Genomic DNA, 15104 nt, shown 5'->3' with positions numbered 1-15104 from the left:
ACTGTCATGACGCTGAGCACCTTTGCCTAGGCCACTTCTACTAGAAGGTCATCATCTGTATCACCCAGGGGACAGTGCTGATCCGTGATTTTGCACCATCCTGGTCCAAATAGATGATAACACTTCCCATGTCATTTCATGTTTCCTTTAGCCTTGAAAATTACAGAAATTACAGCTGGGAGGGCCATCAAGACATTTTCTTTTCATTAACAGCATGAAGCAAAACTGAAAGGTTTCTCACATGTGTTGCAGACTGTGTCCCTCTCTGCACATCTGAAATGACATTTATCTCCTTGGCAATAATGTGATGTTTTTGACTTTTTTATCTCAGTTGGGCTGAGTTACTGCCTTACTGGTTGGTCTCCATCTTTTAGTATTCCTTGTATTTCTCTCTCCTGAGTGCTGGCTTATTTTTGCAGACTGTTTCTCCAGCTTTTAGAGTGATTTTTGTTTTCCAGCCTTACCTTTCAACATACATTCAGTCCTTCTCAGCTCTGTGCCATCCACCCCTGTGCAGATGTAATAAGCATATTCTCTGTTACACCACACAGATTATTAATAAAATTATTAGATTTAAATAGATGAAACAAAACAGATATTAGCTGTGAACAATTGAGAATTACTCTCCAGACATAGTTACTGATCCAGTTTTGGAGTACCCTTGCATTCATCTAAACCATATTTTGCTTAAAAGCACAGTAAGTGAGATGAAACAAAAAGCGCTCCTACAGTCAATCTGTATCAGGTTTTACTGTTGCTTTTTTTTTTTTTTTTTCCCTACTCACAAGGCCTGTTAAGCTGGTAGAGGACATTAGACTGCTTTTAAGATTTGTTTCTGACAAACTTGTTCTCTGGCCCCTTGGCACAGTTCACAGATTAAAGATGGATGTACAGAAATAAGCCTTGAAACAGCTACTGAAATAAAAACCTGAAGATCACTGTCAAGCACTTCTCAGGACAATGTGTGTGTTGCAGGTTCTCTCCTGGGGTCGTGGTCACCCACAGCCCCTAAACCAGAGGAGCCTGAAGCCTGTAAGAAGGAACACTTATAAGTAAGGCATTCTCAAGCACTGAATTTAATTTACAAGCTTGTGCTCCCATCTCCTTCAGCTTTCAGCTATAATATTCCACTCGAGGCTCCTGACTTTTAGCCTGCTATAAATAGCCTTGTATTCAATTTGACACTTAATAGCACTACGCTGTGCTGGGCTATGCAGTGGATGAGGGAAACTCTGTATAGCCCTTGCCTGCTCACATGGTACGAAAGGTGAGGAGCAAACACTGCAGAGAAGAGTGCTGCATAAGGGAGACCTTGTCTGTTGATTTAACTCCATAACCCTATTTTAACCACTGTCAACAAGATATAAGGGTGGTTTCTGAGGCTTCCTTACACTGCTCTGTCCACACCCTAAAGTGGCATAAATGTCTTCTAAGTGCCTTAAAGTAGGTCCTTAGTATAAATGAGAACCAACCCTGTCGTTTGCAAAATGGCTTTGAAAACATTACCCGGGTGCATCCTATAAATGAATGTGGGTTTTTGGAAGAACACCCATCCCAAGGTAAGCCCATGCTATACATAGCCTCTGATGAGCTCAGCATGGGATGAGGAGCAGGCAGCAGGAGGCAGAGCAACAAGCAACAAGACACCTGAAACAGCAAGAGGGAGAGCCCTGCATCCTGCTGATCCCAGAGGATTACCAGCAAAGTGAGAAAAAAGGGTTGTCAGGTCTGCTCCTTTTGTAGACTGCTACCTTCACTCAGATCCGCGTGGGTTTCTCTCTCCTTTCCACTCTATTTATATTCAGGCTTCCAGTTTTTACATCCTCTTCACTAAAACATGAACCTGAATCCCACACCTATCTGGGGGGAAAAAAAAAAAAATTTTTGCTCCTACCTCTTTGAGTTGCTCTAAGTCTTCACTCACCTGATTTGCACAGCTGCTGTATGGAAAGAAGACACAGCTTTTCCTGCAGCATTGCTCACACACAGCACTCCTGATAACACCATTTTTTTGGTTGCCAAGCTTAGGGTAAAGCACATGGCTTGAGCAGGAAGAGACAACAGTTGGCAAAACCAGAGCCAGAACCAAAGGGATGAAAGCTAACACAAAGGATGGGAATATCAGCCTTAAATTTTGGATATTATACTGTTTTCCTCCCTGTGACAACGCAGACCTAAATTTTGCAATGATATTTTGAGACAGTTTGTCGTGTTAGCAAATAGGAAGTCAAATAAGTGTTGCAATTAATAGAATGGTCTAAGCAGCCTCAGCATGACCATGAGCATTAGTCTCAATACCCTTCTCTGCTTACTTTTAAGCTCATTAAAATCTTCTCCAACATTTTCAGCAAGGGAGATATTCAAATGAGCAGTTTATAGCTGGAGAGCATGCAATAGCCATGAATCTTTCCTTCTGCAGAAATCATTGGCAGCTCAATACCCATGTTACCATGTCAGTCCTTGGTTTGGGTTTTACAAGTAAATACCATTCAACCATAACTGTATCAGACCAGCCTTGGAATAATGCAAACATCTCTGCATTTTATGTTGATCTTGTTGTATATGTAATGGAAAACATAAAATTTCATGGCTGCCTTGTCAATCAGGACTCCCTCCCGTGGCTCAGTCTGCATTTTTGGTCAAAAGCCATATGGTGCTCATTGCCTGGAGGCTGAGTTGTAAACCTCCTTGTCATGTTGCTCTTTAACCAAGATGGTGTTGAATTACCATGAAATAACTTGGTTTGATTTGTGATGCTGTCAGCAAGTATGAACTTGGAGAAAATTTTAAGGGGAATTTAAAAAAAAAAATCTGTATACTTTTCCCTTCAAAAAAACAAAGGTACGTTTAACAACAGCCTAGTCAGGTGAGGAGGAGTTCATCTCAGTCGTATTTTGCACCACTACTTCATAAAACACTTTTTCCAACCTATCAATCTACTTCAGCCCTTATATTGCAAGGGCTTAAGAGACAAACACTGATTTTCCCTTACTCTCAGGATGTTTCAGGGAAAGATACATCTTATTCTTGATGGGGTGAAGGTTGACTTTTAATGCTTCGGACCTGGGCAGTTCTATTTTTTGTTTGTGGAACAGACTCTGCACATCCCGATCTCACTGGGGCTCTCCAGGGGATACTCTAGTCCCCAGGAGTAATCCCAAATAGCACTTCTAAATACAACCCCAGCTCTGGCTGAGCATTAAAGACAAGGGAAGCATTCATTCTGGGAAGGTTTTATTTCACAAATAATTCAGAAATCAAAAGAAAATGGGGGGGGGGGGGGAGATATTTTACAATTCCGTATTTAGAAAAAAATTATAGTTTATAAACAAACACACAGCCCCTTGAAAAACATGCAAAGGCACACAAAAATTTACAAGAAACTTTTATACATAGGAAGTAAAATACATCATTTTTCATAGAAAAAAGCAACTCTATGAACTGGCCCTAAATATTTAGACTGCACAACCGACCAACTGGGGACTCCTCAATCAGCTGTTGGCTGAACATCTTAAAATGAAGAAATGAATGGAGCCAACAGACCCGACAGCACACCGGCAGCTGCGGAAGCGCCGTGCTTCAGCTTTCACACTGGTTGTGTTTTCTAGAGATTTGGCTATGCTGAGCCAGATGCTCTGCAATGGCAGTGTCTGCACTGGCAGGCTTGGTTTCAAAAATAAATTTATTGGGAAAGAACAACCAGGCAGCATCAGCTTTGCCAGGGGTTTAACCAAACGCTTCAGTAAGGCTACACTCAGGTGCTTCAAGTTGGCACATGGTTACTAATCTGCTGAGCTGGGGTGTAAGGAGAAAGGGATCTGGTGATATAAAGATGTGCTGCATCTTTAAGCTGCACTGAAATATATTAGGCTGAGAAATGTTTTGGTATCAGAAATAAAATCAGCAAATATTTGGCTAAAAACTGGTACTGTCCCACCTATATATGAATAGCTAGCACACATGATTGCAAGTACTTGATATATCATGACTGCCTTGGAGGACCTGATCGCCCCTAATTCTGGTGGAGGTATGTTTAAATTAATAGCACCCAGGACCTCGAATAATATTTGTGTAGTAAAGTCACAATTTCTCTTTTGTACAACAAATACAAAAATAAACAGATACAGACTTAAATTAACATCAGTTTCTAAAAATCCAAACCAGTTGGCTGAAGATAAAAATATGCAATTGTAACTTGAATTAAGCATTTTAGGATATTTCTGTTGGAATAATAATTCTTCCCTCGCTCCCTTTTCATCAGGTACATACATCCCAAGCTGTTTGGATTTTTATGTGCTCATGATAATCCCCTGGACTTTCCTCCATGAGCCTCACAATTTTTTCCATCATTTTACAGCGTATGTAATTATCATGGACAGCATATTAGAGGTGGGATTCTACGTTAGCATCGAGGCATTTTATGTGCTCTTGCAGTCCCCATACCTGATTGCATCTCTTACACTTTCCAATTCAATAAATAGCACTGTGGCTACCATTGGCCCACGGTGGTCATAGATTCATGCTGCAGTATTCAATGGGCTTGAACCAGACCATGTATAGCATAATTATTCACAGTGGGCAGAGACAGGGAAGCCTTATCTTACTGCCAAGATCTCTAGCACTTCCAACCACCAGCTTTTCTAAGATTTGTTCCAGCTGTTTTTAATATCAATTTACCTAGTAAGAAAAAAGTCATTCCATTTTCTTATCTAAAGCAAATACTGTACAGCTTGAAAGACAATACTATATCAACAACGGCAACACAGAGTCCTTTCTCTCTATCCACCCCAAAGGTAGGTTTGCTGTGCAGCACTTTTGGAGACCATGCAAAGCAGCTCCAATTTCATATTTTACAAAAGCTCTCTTACCAAATTCAGATTTCACAGAGAAAGAAGCCCCATTGGTGGGACAAACTGAGTGATAAAAGTTACTTGCTTGATGATTTCATGGTGTTTACAGAATTAAAGAAGTGCTTAATCATATAAACATTTTTGGTCTGTGTTTTGAAACAGCTTGAAGAGATGGCTTTTATATCTGTCTAGATTAAACCAAACATAGGCTGAGCATAAGAGCATCTATGAGACATCTGCCAATTTGAGGGAAATATTTTCCCATTTGTTACACAATATTACAATCAAGTTATTGAGCAGAAGGACTATGCATTTATAAGAACTGAAGAACTAGTTTACGTTGCCTTCTCATGACTAATGAAGTTACTGGATGTGTGTGCATCAAAAGACAACCAGATTTGTGTTTAGACCAATTCTAAAAGTTCACTTCCAATATAAAGCAGAAACTACTCTCCTGCCTTAAAAGAGCTGGACATGCTAGGCTCTTCTCTTGGCTTTGAAATGCCTTTGGATGCATGTTGAGACATAAATAACAAAATATTAAAACAAATCATTACAACACCTATGCATTTTGCAGAACATACCATCTGGGATACCAAATGCTCATGGGTACAGCATTTACACTGCAAGTGGGGATCTGTTAGTGTTCCAAATTGAACAGGAAAAAATTTGTCTACCCCAATTTATGCCATAGCTTTAAAGTCTCAGAACTACACACACCAAAGGGCTTCACAAAGGTGAATATGCTTCCTATGGATGCAATCATTCCTAGCAGAAATAAGATTAACTTTATCACTACTTAACTACTATAGATAAAACAACCAGCACTGCTGTATGAAACAATACACTGCATTTAACTGAAATTTTATTTGAAATGGCATGTAGTATAGGATGAGATGTGCCAGCACAGGAGCCCTGATTCATGGACTTCTCATAGGTTGCCAGATTTGCAAAATACCTGGAATGTTTGACCAGCAAACACTAAACCTGCTGTTTTGATTATCTGGTGGCCTCATTTTCTGCAGCAAGGATCTCTGCCACCATTTCACGCCCTACTCCAATCCCCAAAAAGTCCAACAAGAACATCCTCTCCCAAACGTGACACCATCATACAACGTAGCCTAGCATGATGCCCCAGCAGCCTTACACAGCAGTGCCACCTTGTTGGGAAAAGACCAAATTTTCTCTTCTTTTTCACAGAAAACATCAAACATACACAAAACCACTCTATCAAAGCCCAGCCTCTCCCCAAAAGATGCAACTTTTAGAACAGTTTCTCATTTCAAAGGGTCCAGTGCCTGGACAGTCGCTCACTTCTGAGTCTGCTCGGCAGTGCACGTCCTCACGCCCATGCTTCACACCCTAAAAATGCCATCCAGGGCCAGGCCGAGATCCCTACATCTGCTGTACATTGAGCCACCGCCGTTCTGTGTAGCACACCTCCCCCATAAATTGAAAGTTAGAACAGTTTATCATTGCTGAATGCCCCTAGAGAAACAAAAACATGAAACGAAAAGATACAACGCTGAACGGGTGCGATGAGATGCGAACAGCTGAGTCAGAACCTGGTGTCTTTTTTTCTTTTTTTTTTTTTTTTTTTTTTCCCTTTTCTTTTTTAATTCCCTGAAAGAGATCAGCAAGGAGGGTACAGTCAGAGCTGATGCTGTCAGAGGAGCTTTCCTGTCTCTGGACATCAACAGAGCATGCTCCCAAAGAAACCTGCACCTTCCCTGGGAATTTACTGCTTCACAGCAAAAATTCGGAAAGCGTTTCCATCTGAAGGATTCTTCAAGCTGAAGAAAAAAAAAAAAAGAAAGAAAAAACACATGTAATGAACCAAACGCAGTCACTGCAGGATTCAAATTGCAATAGACCTACAGGCAACTCCAAATCTCTTTGGAGTGCATTGCTTCAGCACACTGGCTCTGTGCTGATGAGGCCCTACCAGGAGCAGGAGAAAGATAAAGGATGAAAAAGAGGAGGCACAAATCCACTAGTTCACCTTTGGTTTATGTTTCTGGTCCAAATCTACAGTGCTAATGCCAATAAAAGGAGCTGGGAAGCAACAGCCTCGCTTACTGTGCTAGCTTTTATCCAAGGAACACTGTGCTCCTTTATGCAGAGATTCAGGCATAAAGAGGAACGTTTTCCTAAAAAACAGTTGTCAAACAGGCTGGCAGGTTCCCAGGGCCTGTCTGGCCTCTCTCCTAGTGCTAGCTATGGGAGTAGCCAGATCAGCTCATGTTAAATGACAATAACTATGGATGCTCATTTTCAACCTGCAGAGGTGTCCCCAACAGCTCTGACTCCAAGCTGCTGGGGGTGGCTGTGTGCATGGGGACAAGGGGCTGGTTTGGTTCCAAGCCCTTATTTCTTCAGTCCTGCTGGGCTGCAAAACCCAAGGAAAGAGGCAAAATTTCATATTCCTACAAAATAAACATTCCAACAAGGGTAAAGTCTCAGTAAATCTTAAAGGCAACCTTTTCCCATACCTGTTTGGGTATGTATCTTTACTGAAGGTTATTTCCAGTGTCCTAAAGGGTAAGGTTTTCATGTTAATGTTTGAAAAGTTATTTCACTGTCCAGTGGATCTCACAGCATGAAGGTGCTCCTTATTGCTAAGTGTAAATAACACTTTCTAAATCTTCACGCTCATCCCTGCTTGCGAGAACATCTTTGGTTTCCCTCACCTCCCAGAACAGCACCTGGTGCTCATATTGCATGTCACTGCTAGTGGTAGGGTTTATTCTTAGCTAGGGCAGAGTTTGCCATCCAAGGAAAAAGTTGTCTGTTAGCATAAAAGATAAGTGAAAGCAAGGCAGAGAAGAAAACGCATACAAACAGGAAGTTTGTGACCTAAATCCAATCTACCAAATTGCAAATCACACAATTACAAAGTGTTGTCCCTGATAGATCTATACTAAAAAAGCCCATATTTAATGCCTATAGCTTTCCTGTCTTAGTCTATTTTTATTTTCTGAGTTGCTCTACAGCACTCTGGGATATCTATTATTAGAATAAAGCCAGCAAATTTGTTTGGATTTCTTATCATAATTATAAAAGAAGAACTACATAGAGCAGACAGAGCCACATTAGTAGTGACAAAAAAGTCCCATAATAGTGGGAAATTCTATGTTTGCAAAGATAGCTCTGAGAAATCAGTACTATCACACCAATATCTGAAAAAATACATCACAGACTGAAACAGAAGATTCAAATTAGAAAGGACTGAGTGGCCTGCGACTTGATCATTGCGATCATCCAGAGGTGCAGGATTTTGGAAGTACTGATTTGCAATTGTTCACTGAAATCAGCAAGGTTGGCCTAAAAGAAACTACAAAAAAAATTTCAAGGGTGGCAAATCCATCTTTAAAAGCTGACCATCTCTCAAGAGGTTAATTTACTCATGCTTCTTTCCAAGAGAACTGAGGAAAATAGTTAACAAGTACAAATGCAAATGCATCCCACACACCAGAATTGAATGGAAATCCCAATTATAAGCCTCAAAGCACGACCCAGGCTGAAAGCTGCAGAAATAACCACGCTTAACTTCTAATGTGTTAAACACACACAACAAAACATTAATATGGACTCACACTGCAATAAAATAAAACAATCCTTAATAACAATATTTCATACCGTTCACACCAATCTGAAAGCAGCTCCTCACTTGTGGAAGGTAAGAGTAGGACAACACGCTCTATTTGTTTGGGTCTCAAAATTCCCAGTGACACTGTTAAGTCACATATTTCTAACCCACCAGCTTTTCTAGCTGATATCTGCTGACTTTGACATAAAGCTGAACACACAGTTAAGAACAAGAAGAAAGTACAAAGAAAAAAATCCCACCTCTCAGACTGAACTCCATTCTTTAAGGAGCCAACATAAGTTTTCTTCTTTTCTACAGGCATCACATCCACAAAACCACCACTTTCATCTGGAAGGACTCCTGCATGCACTGCAGTTTTGCAGATACTGGAGCTCTGAAAAATATTTAATTATTTTGACTTACAAACTGCCTGTGTTTTATATCTGGAGATTTACCATCTCCATAAGCATCAAGGAAAACCAGGGAATTAAAAAGAAAAAAAAAGAAGAGTGAAAAAGCTGTGAAACAATTCTGTCCCTCTTATGGACAGACCAGGGATAAAAGATGTCATGAACCAGATCTTGCAGGTTTGTCATAAGCCCCGGCTGTAAGAAGATCCACCACCTCTGCAGAGGACAAGAAGCCCTTCCACCACTCCTGTCTGCGGCAGAGCTGTGCCTGGGAGATTATCCAGGGCCAAAGCTGAATCAAGGACAACTTTCCAGCCAGTGCCTCTTGGGTCTGCACCAGAGAAACCGCTGTGGTAAAACTCTTTGCTAGTGACCAGCCACCTCAGCAAAGTTTATTCACCCAGTTGCTTGAAAAACAGACGCTTTTCCTGAATTAAGGTAAATGACCACCATTTATCCAGGACGGTTCATGTCCTTCTTTCTAGGAAAAGCGGGAGGACTGCATCCATTGAGCGGTGTAGTTTTTGGACAGGCACTACCCCATAAGACAACACCAAATATGGAGGGAGATTAACACTTCTAAAAAGACTAAAGTTTCCCTATTGCACGTTGCGCCGTTACCCTGCTCTCCAAGATGTGCAGAGTCAGAAGAGCTGGAGGAACACAAGACACTAACAACTGATGACTAAGCTCCCAAAGCATCCAGAAAACAGAGCAAAAGCAGAGAGGGCTTAGGCATAGTATAAACTTGGCCATCAGCTCTCTAGAGGATTTACATACAGCAAACTGGAATAACAAAAAGCAAAAACCAGCTTTGCAGAGGGAACTGCAGCAGGTGAAAATCCCAACCCCATAAACTCCCTGATCGCTAAAAATCAAAGCGCCACAAAACCACTGCCAAGGGCAAATATTCTCATCGCGTACGTACAACACGGACCGTGCTGTCTCATTCTCGCAGCCATATATGGGAGGTTTGCCTTGTGCCCTATATATTTATCACTTTGGATGGCCTATCTCTTGGCAGCTCTCAGAGTTTTGAGTGCCACTTTGGTATTTTGCTTCTATATATGGTCAAGGGAGCAAGGGAACGTCGCGTTTGGAAGACATGCTGTGAATTTGCCCTACTATGCGGTGGGAAATCTGTAAATCTAAAATTGGCTCATAAAATTAAGCTGTCCTGAATCAATTTGCAACATTCTCCGCTGGGAGACATCCTAAACAATGTTCTTTTCAAGGCATTCCTGGTTTTTTCCAGGACTTGCTGTTCTGCCGCTTACTCAAAGCTTTGACCAACAGACTTTTTATTGTCTCACCCCAAACCTCCTCTTATCACTCTGTTGGATTAGAGCCCTCTTACATCCCAAGCCAGGCTTCACTTTGATGAATTGATTGCAGAGCTTTTGGAAGATGACACATTATGAGAATAAGGCTTTCCCCCTCAAATTCAGAAATACAACAGCTGTATGGACAACACAACGGCTTTCCATAGGATGCCTGGGAGTATTTCCTAACAAAGGGGACTCTGAGGCATACACCATAAAATGACACTAGTTTTTATAGTGGGCTATTAGCAATAGTCTGTGACTATGAGTTTAATCACCCATAATTTCCTCATTAGTATGACTGGTTTAATCATTAAGTTTGTATCTCCTGAGAGCAGAGCAAACCAAGTTGGGTGGCTCTGGTGATAAACACCTGCCTCCTTATTTCAGTGATCTATCCTCCTCCAACTAACTGCTGCACAACTATGGATAAAAGACCTTATCTCAAGACCAGAGAGTTGTTTTCCCTCCCAGCTCCCGAGCAGGGATGGGGATGGGGTTTCCCTTGCAGCCTTGTGTCACACTAGGAGCCAGGCAGAGTGACAAATGTCAGTGTATCCTGAAACTTAGAAGCTCTTTTACAGTCTCGATAAAGACCCCTGGATGTTCACACAGTCCCTTATCACCCCAGAACTGGTCCTGTCCACATTTGCAAGAGCTGAGTTCTATTTCCTAGGCACAATCATGAGTTCATAGAATTATTTTTTTTTCTTCCCATTTACATGGCAGTGTAAAGAACTTTGCTGTAATGTGCCACCAGGGAAAAGAGGCAACAAATTTTCTGTTCCCCTGCCAGCTGCTTCTTGCTACTAATTTCAGCACTGGGAAGATGTTGGATATGTTCCCCCGTGTCCCCACGTGACACTTCAATCTGCAAACCCTGCATGCAGGCAGCAAGTCTCTCACCGAACAGTAATGCCGTTCAGTGGAAAGACCTGGGATTTGAGCATCAATTTTTCCTATAGCATATTTTCTATTTTGTTCATTCACCCCAAAATTTAAGGCTCCTCTATGTCCCTGTTCCACAGTCTTACTAATTTCACCAGGAACAATTTCTTGCACTGATTTTTCAAGCAAAGGCTGCCAATATCTCTTTGTACTTTAAGCCACCAGGAGTACCCAGGAGATAATCTTGCAAACACACAATCCAAGATAATTTTATAATGATGAGTAAAAAAACCCACCCAATCTGAATGCATCTAAAGCGGGTAAAAACTCCTTAACTCAAACTGAGATAGTGGCGCCTATGCCCCCTGAATAACAACCAGACTCATCTCATAAAAAGTGCCAATTCTTCATGTTACAGCTTTGTTCTTCATGGCAAAACAAATTTTCACATGCCTTCCTGGGATCGTGTACACGTGAACGCTATCTCAGGCCAAAAGCACAGCGAATCAGGTCGTTACACAGACTAGCTGAGCATTTTTGTCATCACAGCTTGGATTATCAACTCCTTGCCTGCCAGAGCATTTAGCAAATGGATGTTTTGGAGAAGGTGCTAAAAGGCCAGAGGGCACCTTGCAGGGAGTGCAGACTGGCAATGAGGCAAAATGCTTCATTTTCTTTTAGATAACTTATTTAAGAAGACACAGTTGGAGCACAATTCCCCCCAGGGCAACGAAGGTGCCACTCTAGAGGTGAAGCCAAAGAGCCCTCCCAGAAGAGCAGGACTTGTCTCATCCAGCTTTTTGCCTGCTTTAATTACTTCTCGGCCGCGGGCTCGGGTTAATTCACAGCATCCCCTCCTGGAGAGCACCCTGCACAGCCCACGCTCCCCGGGAAAAGCCTGTGCCCAATTCTCCCTGCTCGGCATGCCTGCTTCTCTTCACAGCTTTCCAGCCTGAGCATTTCTCGGCATCAACCCCTGTCCCTTTGTAGCATTTTCACAGCTGCCTCAAACTTTTTTCCCGAGCTGGTTTCACCTGCTTTTCTACCAACTCACACTCTCATAAAAACCTAAATGCTTTCCTTATGACACCCACACCACCCTCTAAGTACAGTAGTCCAGAAGAAGGTTAACTAAACCCTCTAGGAGTGGCCAAATACATTTTTTTTTTCTTCCTATTTTATTTCTCTCCCAAATCACAGTCCATGGCCCCATTTATGAAACAATACCCAGGGGGTACAGTAGGAAATGGAGTTTGCGATTCATTAAAGGACACTAATCCTTTTGCGTCAGTACCAATCAGGACACAATGCCAGCCTGGGATGCTGGTCCTCGCCTAATACCTTTGCAATCGCAGGCCCTGTTCGGGGGTAATCCGAGGTAGTTCTGCCCTCAGTAAATGAGAGAAAACTATTTCCCATTTCCTGCAGGTTGGAGCATGCACAGAGGCAGGTGTAGGGTGGCAGCTGCCCGATGAATTTGCATGTGAGCTAGTCTAGGCTAACCTGTTTGTGCAGCTCTACCTTTAAAAAAAAAGTAGTCTCAAGTAAAATAAATTAGGAATTTTTTTTATAAATTGCTTTCAGAATTGCCTGCTCCAAATTGTTGTATGATTTCTGCAGGATGTTTTTTCTCAGGAGTCTGCAAAACTCCACGGTGATCCCAAACTGCAGGTCGACAGTCTGCCAGCTGCTTCCCCTTGGCCTTCAAAAAGCACGTTTTTACAGGCTACACACCAGCCAGGAAGCTGGCATTTCCCAACACAATCTCCAATGAAAAAAAGAAAAAAGAAAAAAAAAAAGAAAAAAGAAAAAAAAAGAAAGAAAAAAGAAAAAAAGAGAAGAAAAAAAAGAAATAAGAAAAAAAAAAAAAAAGAGGCACCCGCAAAAGGAAAAACTTTGAAATCCAGGTTTTAGAGGCCTAATATTAAGAGATTTCAAAAAAATGACTCTGCCTACTTTTAGCATCAAGTCTCTGCTCATCCCCATAAGCAAAGTTTAGAAAAACAAACCAATAAAACCAACTTGCATGCTTTCTTTCCACTGCTCTGCACTGTGTCCCGACTGCTCAAAAATGCTGGTTTGCTCCCAGAAAGAGGACAGGGGAAGGAGGCCTATTTTTGCCAACTATATAGTGCGATAGTATTTAAGAAAAGCCCTTTGGTGCTCATTTGTAGATCCCAAAACACTTTGCAAAGGCAGATAAGCGCTACCATAGGGGCACGGAGTGGTTAAGTGACATGCCCAAGTACATAAGAATAAGTCAGTGTCAGAGAGTGGAAGGGCTCCCCAAGCCCATTGACCTCAACCTGCTGCCATAGCTGTTGGTGCTACTTCTTCCTCCATCCGCATTTACCCCATCCCCACATTGCAATGTTCATGGAGACTTTGACTGCCTTCTCTAAATCGCAGAGCATGGCCCCGGCTCTGCGATACAGCCAATGTGATACACGGGTCGTTGGGGAAAGGAGCATACTCACATCTGCATAAACGTTTGTGCCAAACACCGGTGCCCAGTACGATGGCTCATCTTTACAGTGGGCTGGGCAATAAATCCTAGAAAACAATGTATTCATATTTATTCTCTATATCAAGGCTCAACAGGAAAGCAAGCTGCATTCTTGGGAGATTTCAAGTGCCTGCATCTGGTCTACAGGTGGCAACAGTGAATTTAATTATTTGTTCCCCTCAGATGACATTTGATAGTTACTGCACAACTGCAGATAAAGGGGCTTAGACCTGTAAAAGGAGGATTGGTCTGTTACAATATTTTCAAAGGGGAGTACCTATATTTTTTGCACAACGTCGTGCACATAATTATTTACACATTTGTGCCTCCCTGCCCTGCCACGACTTACACCTGCACAAAGTAGCTTTCAAGAACACACTTCCTCCATGTTTTCAGGTGGAAAGGAAAAACCACATCCAAAACCCAGCAAGTGCAGGAGAATAAAGGCAGAGTGCGAAGGCACACGCTCATACGTAGGGGTGTGCTGAAACAGAATCACATAGCCTGACTTAGATGTTACTGAAGCGGTTCAAAAACTTAACATGAATTTTCTATCGTGATGCCAAGAAAAGCACGGTGGCAGGAGGAAACATGCCGTTCCCAACTCCCTCCTCCAGTTAATCTGGTAAAATCGGTTCCGTTCCTGCGAGCCCTCAGATTTGGGGACCTCAGCATCCTCCGTTAAGCTGTCCCTGCTCGGAGCAGAGCGGGTTTAAGCTGAACATAAGCAGGCTCGTGTTACCTGGGGCAATGGGTCGCCGGCTTTTTGAACTGGCACAGCTCAGCTACTGTAGTATAGCAATCCAACGTCTGTGCTGCGGAGATAAATACGGAAAGGCAAATTACCAGACCTAATAGCTCAGGCAGCTGCAGAAAACACAAGTCACAGTCACACAAAGCAGCTGGTGAGACCCACGTCCAGCTGAGGGCACCAGGAGGAAACCTGCTCGCTCCTTCACCAGCAGCATGCACCCAGGAGAGGGCTGACCCGCTCTCCAGCAGAAATCCTGCTACCATACTACAATGTGGCCTTAAAAAGGTCACAGCTTTCAAAAGAGAAAAGCAGCTGATCCACATGATGGTGTATTTTTGCTACAGTTTCAGATGTGGAGTCCAAATGACCTGACACCTATAGTTTTCCCTAAAAATGGCTCAAGTGGATTTAATCAAAATTATGATTATATGTAGGAGAAGAAAAAATATTCAGAAAATGGGGATTGTTTAAAAAGTAGAACTCCACAGTATTTATTTATATACTCATCATAAATATGATGACTGACTGTTATAAACTGATTTCGTATGTATTATGTGTTTCATTATACTATTGCACTATGATATTAGGTACCTTTTTTTTTTTTATAGTATTCACACTAGATTGAGGCTTTCATACAAGGATGGCTCATCTTCCATCACTTTACTATCAGCAGCTTGTGACACTGCATTGATGTTTGGACGGACTGTGATCCATCATTGGGAGATGCTGCTGGAAATGGCCCATTATCACCTTTTTCTGTACCTTCCTCTTAGATCTCCACAGAA

The 15104-nt window shown here is 42.0% G+C and overlaps 1 protein-coding gene across 1 annotated transcript in view; it reads right to left on the bottom strand.

Moving 5' to 3' along the window:
- Window positions 1-3217: 3217 nt before the first annotated feature.
- The window catches only part of CRISPLD2 (cysteine rich secretory protein LCCL domain containing 2), a 31067-nt gene continuing 19180 nt past the window's right edge, over window positions 3218-15104 (bottom strand). Inside the window, exons 12-15 of the mRNA XM_074881758.1 lie at window positions 14308-14380; window positions 13537-13612; window positions 8700-8833; window positions 3218-6643 (exon numbers count right to left, since the gene is read on the bottom strand). Of these exons, the coding sequence (XP_074737859.1) occupies window positions 6589-6643; window positions 8700-8833; window positions 13537-13612; window positions 14308-14380 (338 nt within the window). The 3' untranslated portion in view covers window positions 3218-6588. The remainder of the gene's footprint in view (window positions 6644-8699; window positions 8834-13536; window positions 13613-14307; window positions 14381-15104) is intronic.

This window comes from Strix uralensis, chromosome 12, assembly GCF_047716275.1.
Source record: "Strix uralensis isolate ZFMK-TIS-50842 chromosome 12, bStrUra1, whole genome shotgun sequence".
Taxonomy (NCBI): Eukaryota; Metazoa; Chordata; class Aves; order Strigiformes; family Strigidae; genus Strix; species Strix uralensis.
Note: the sequence above shows the minus strand (reverse complement) of the source record. Positions and strands in the feature narration are given on the sequence as shown.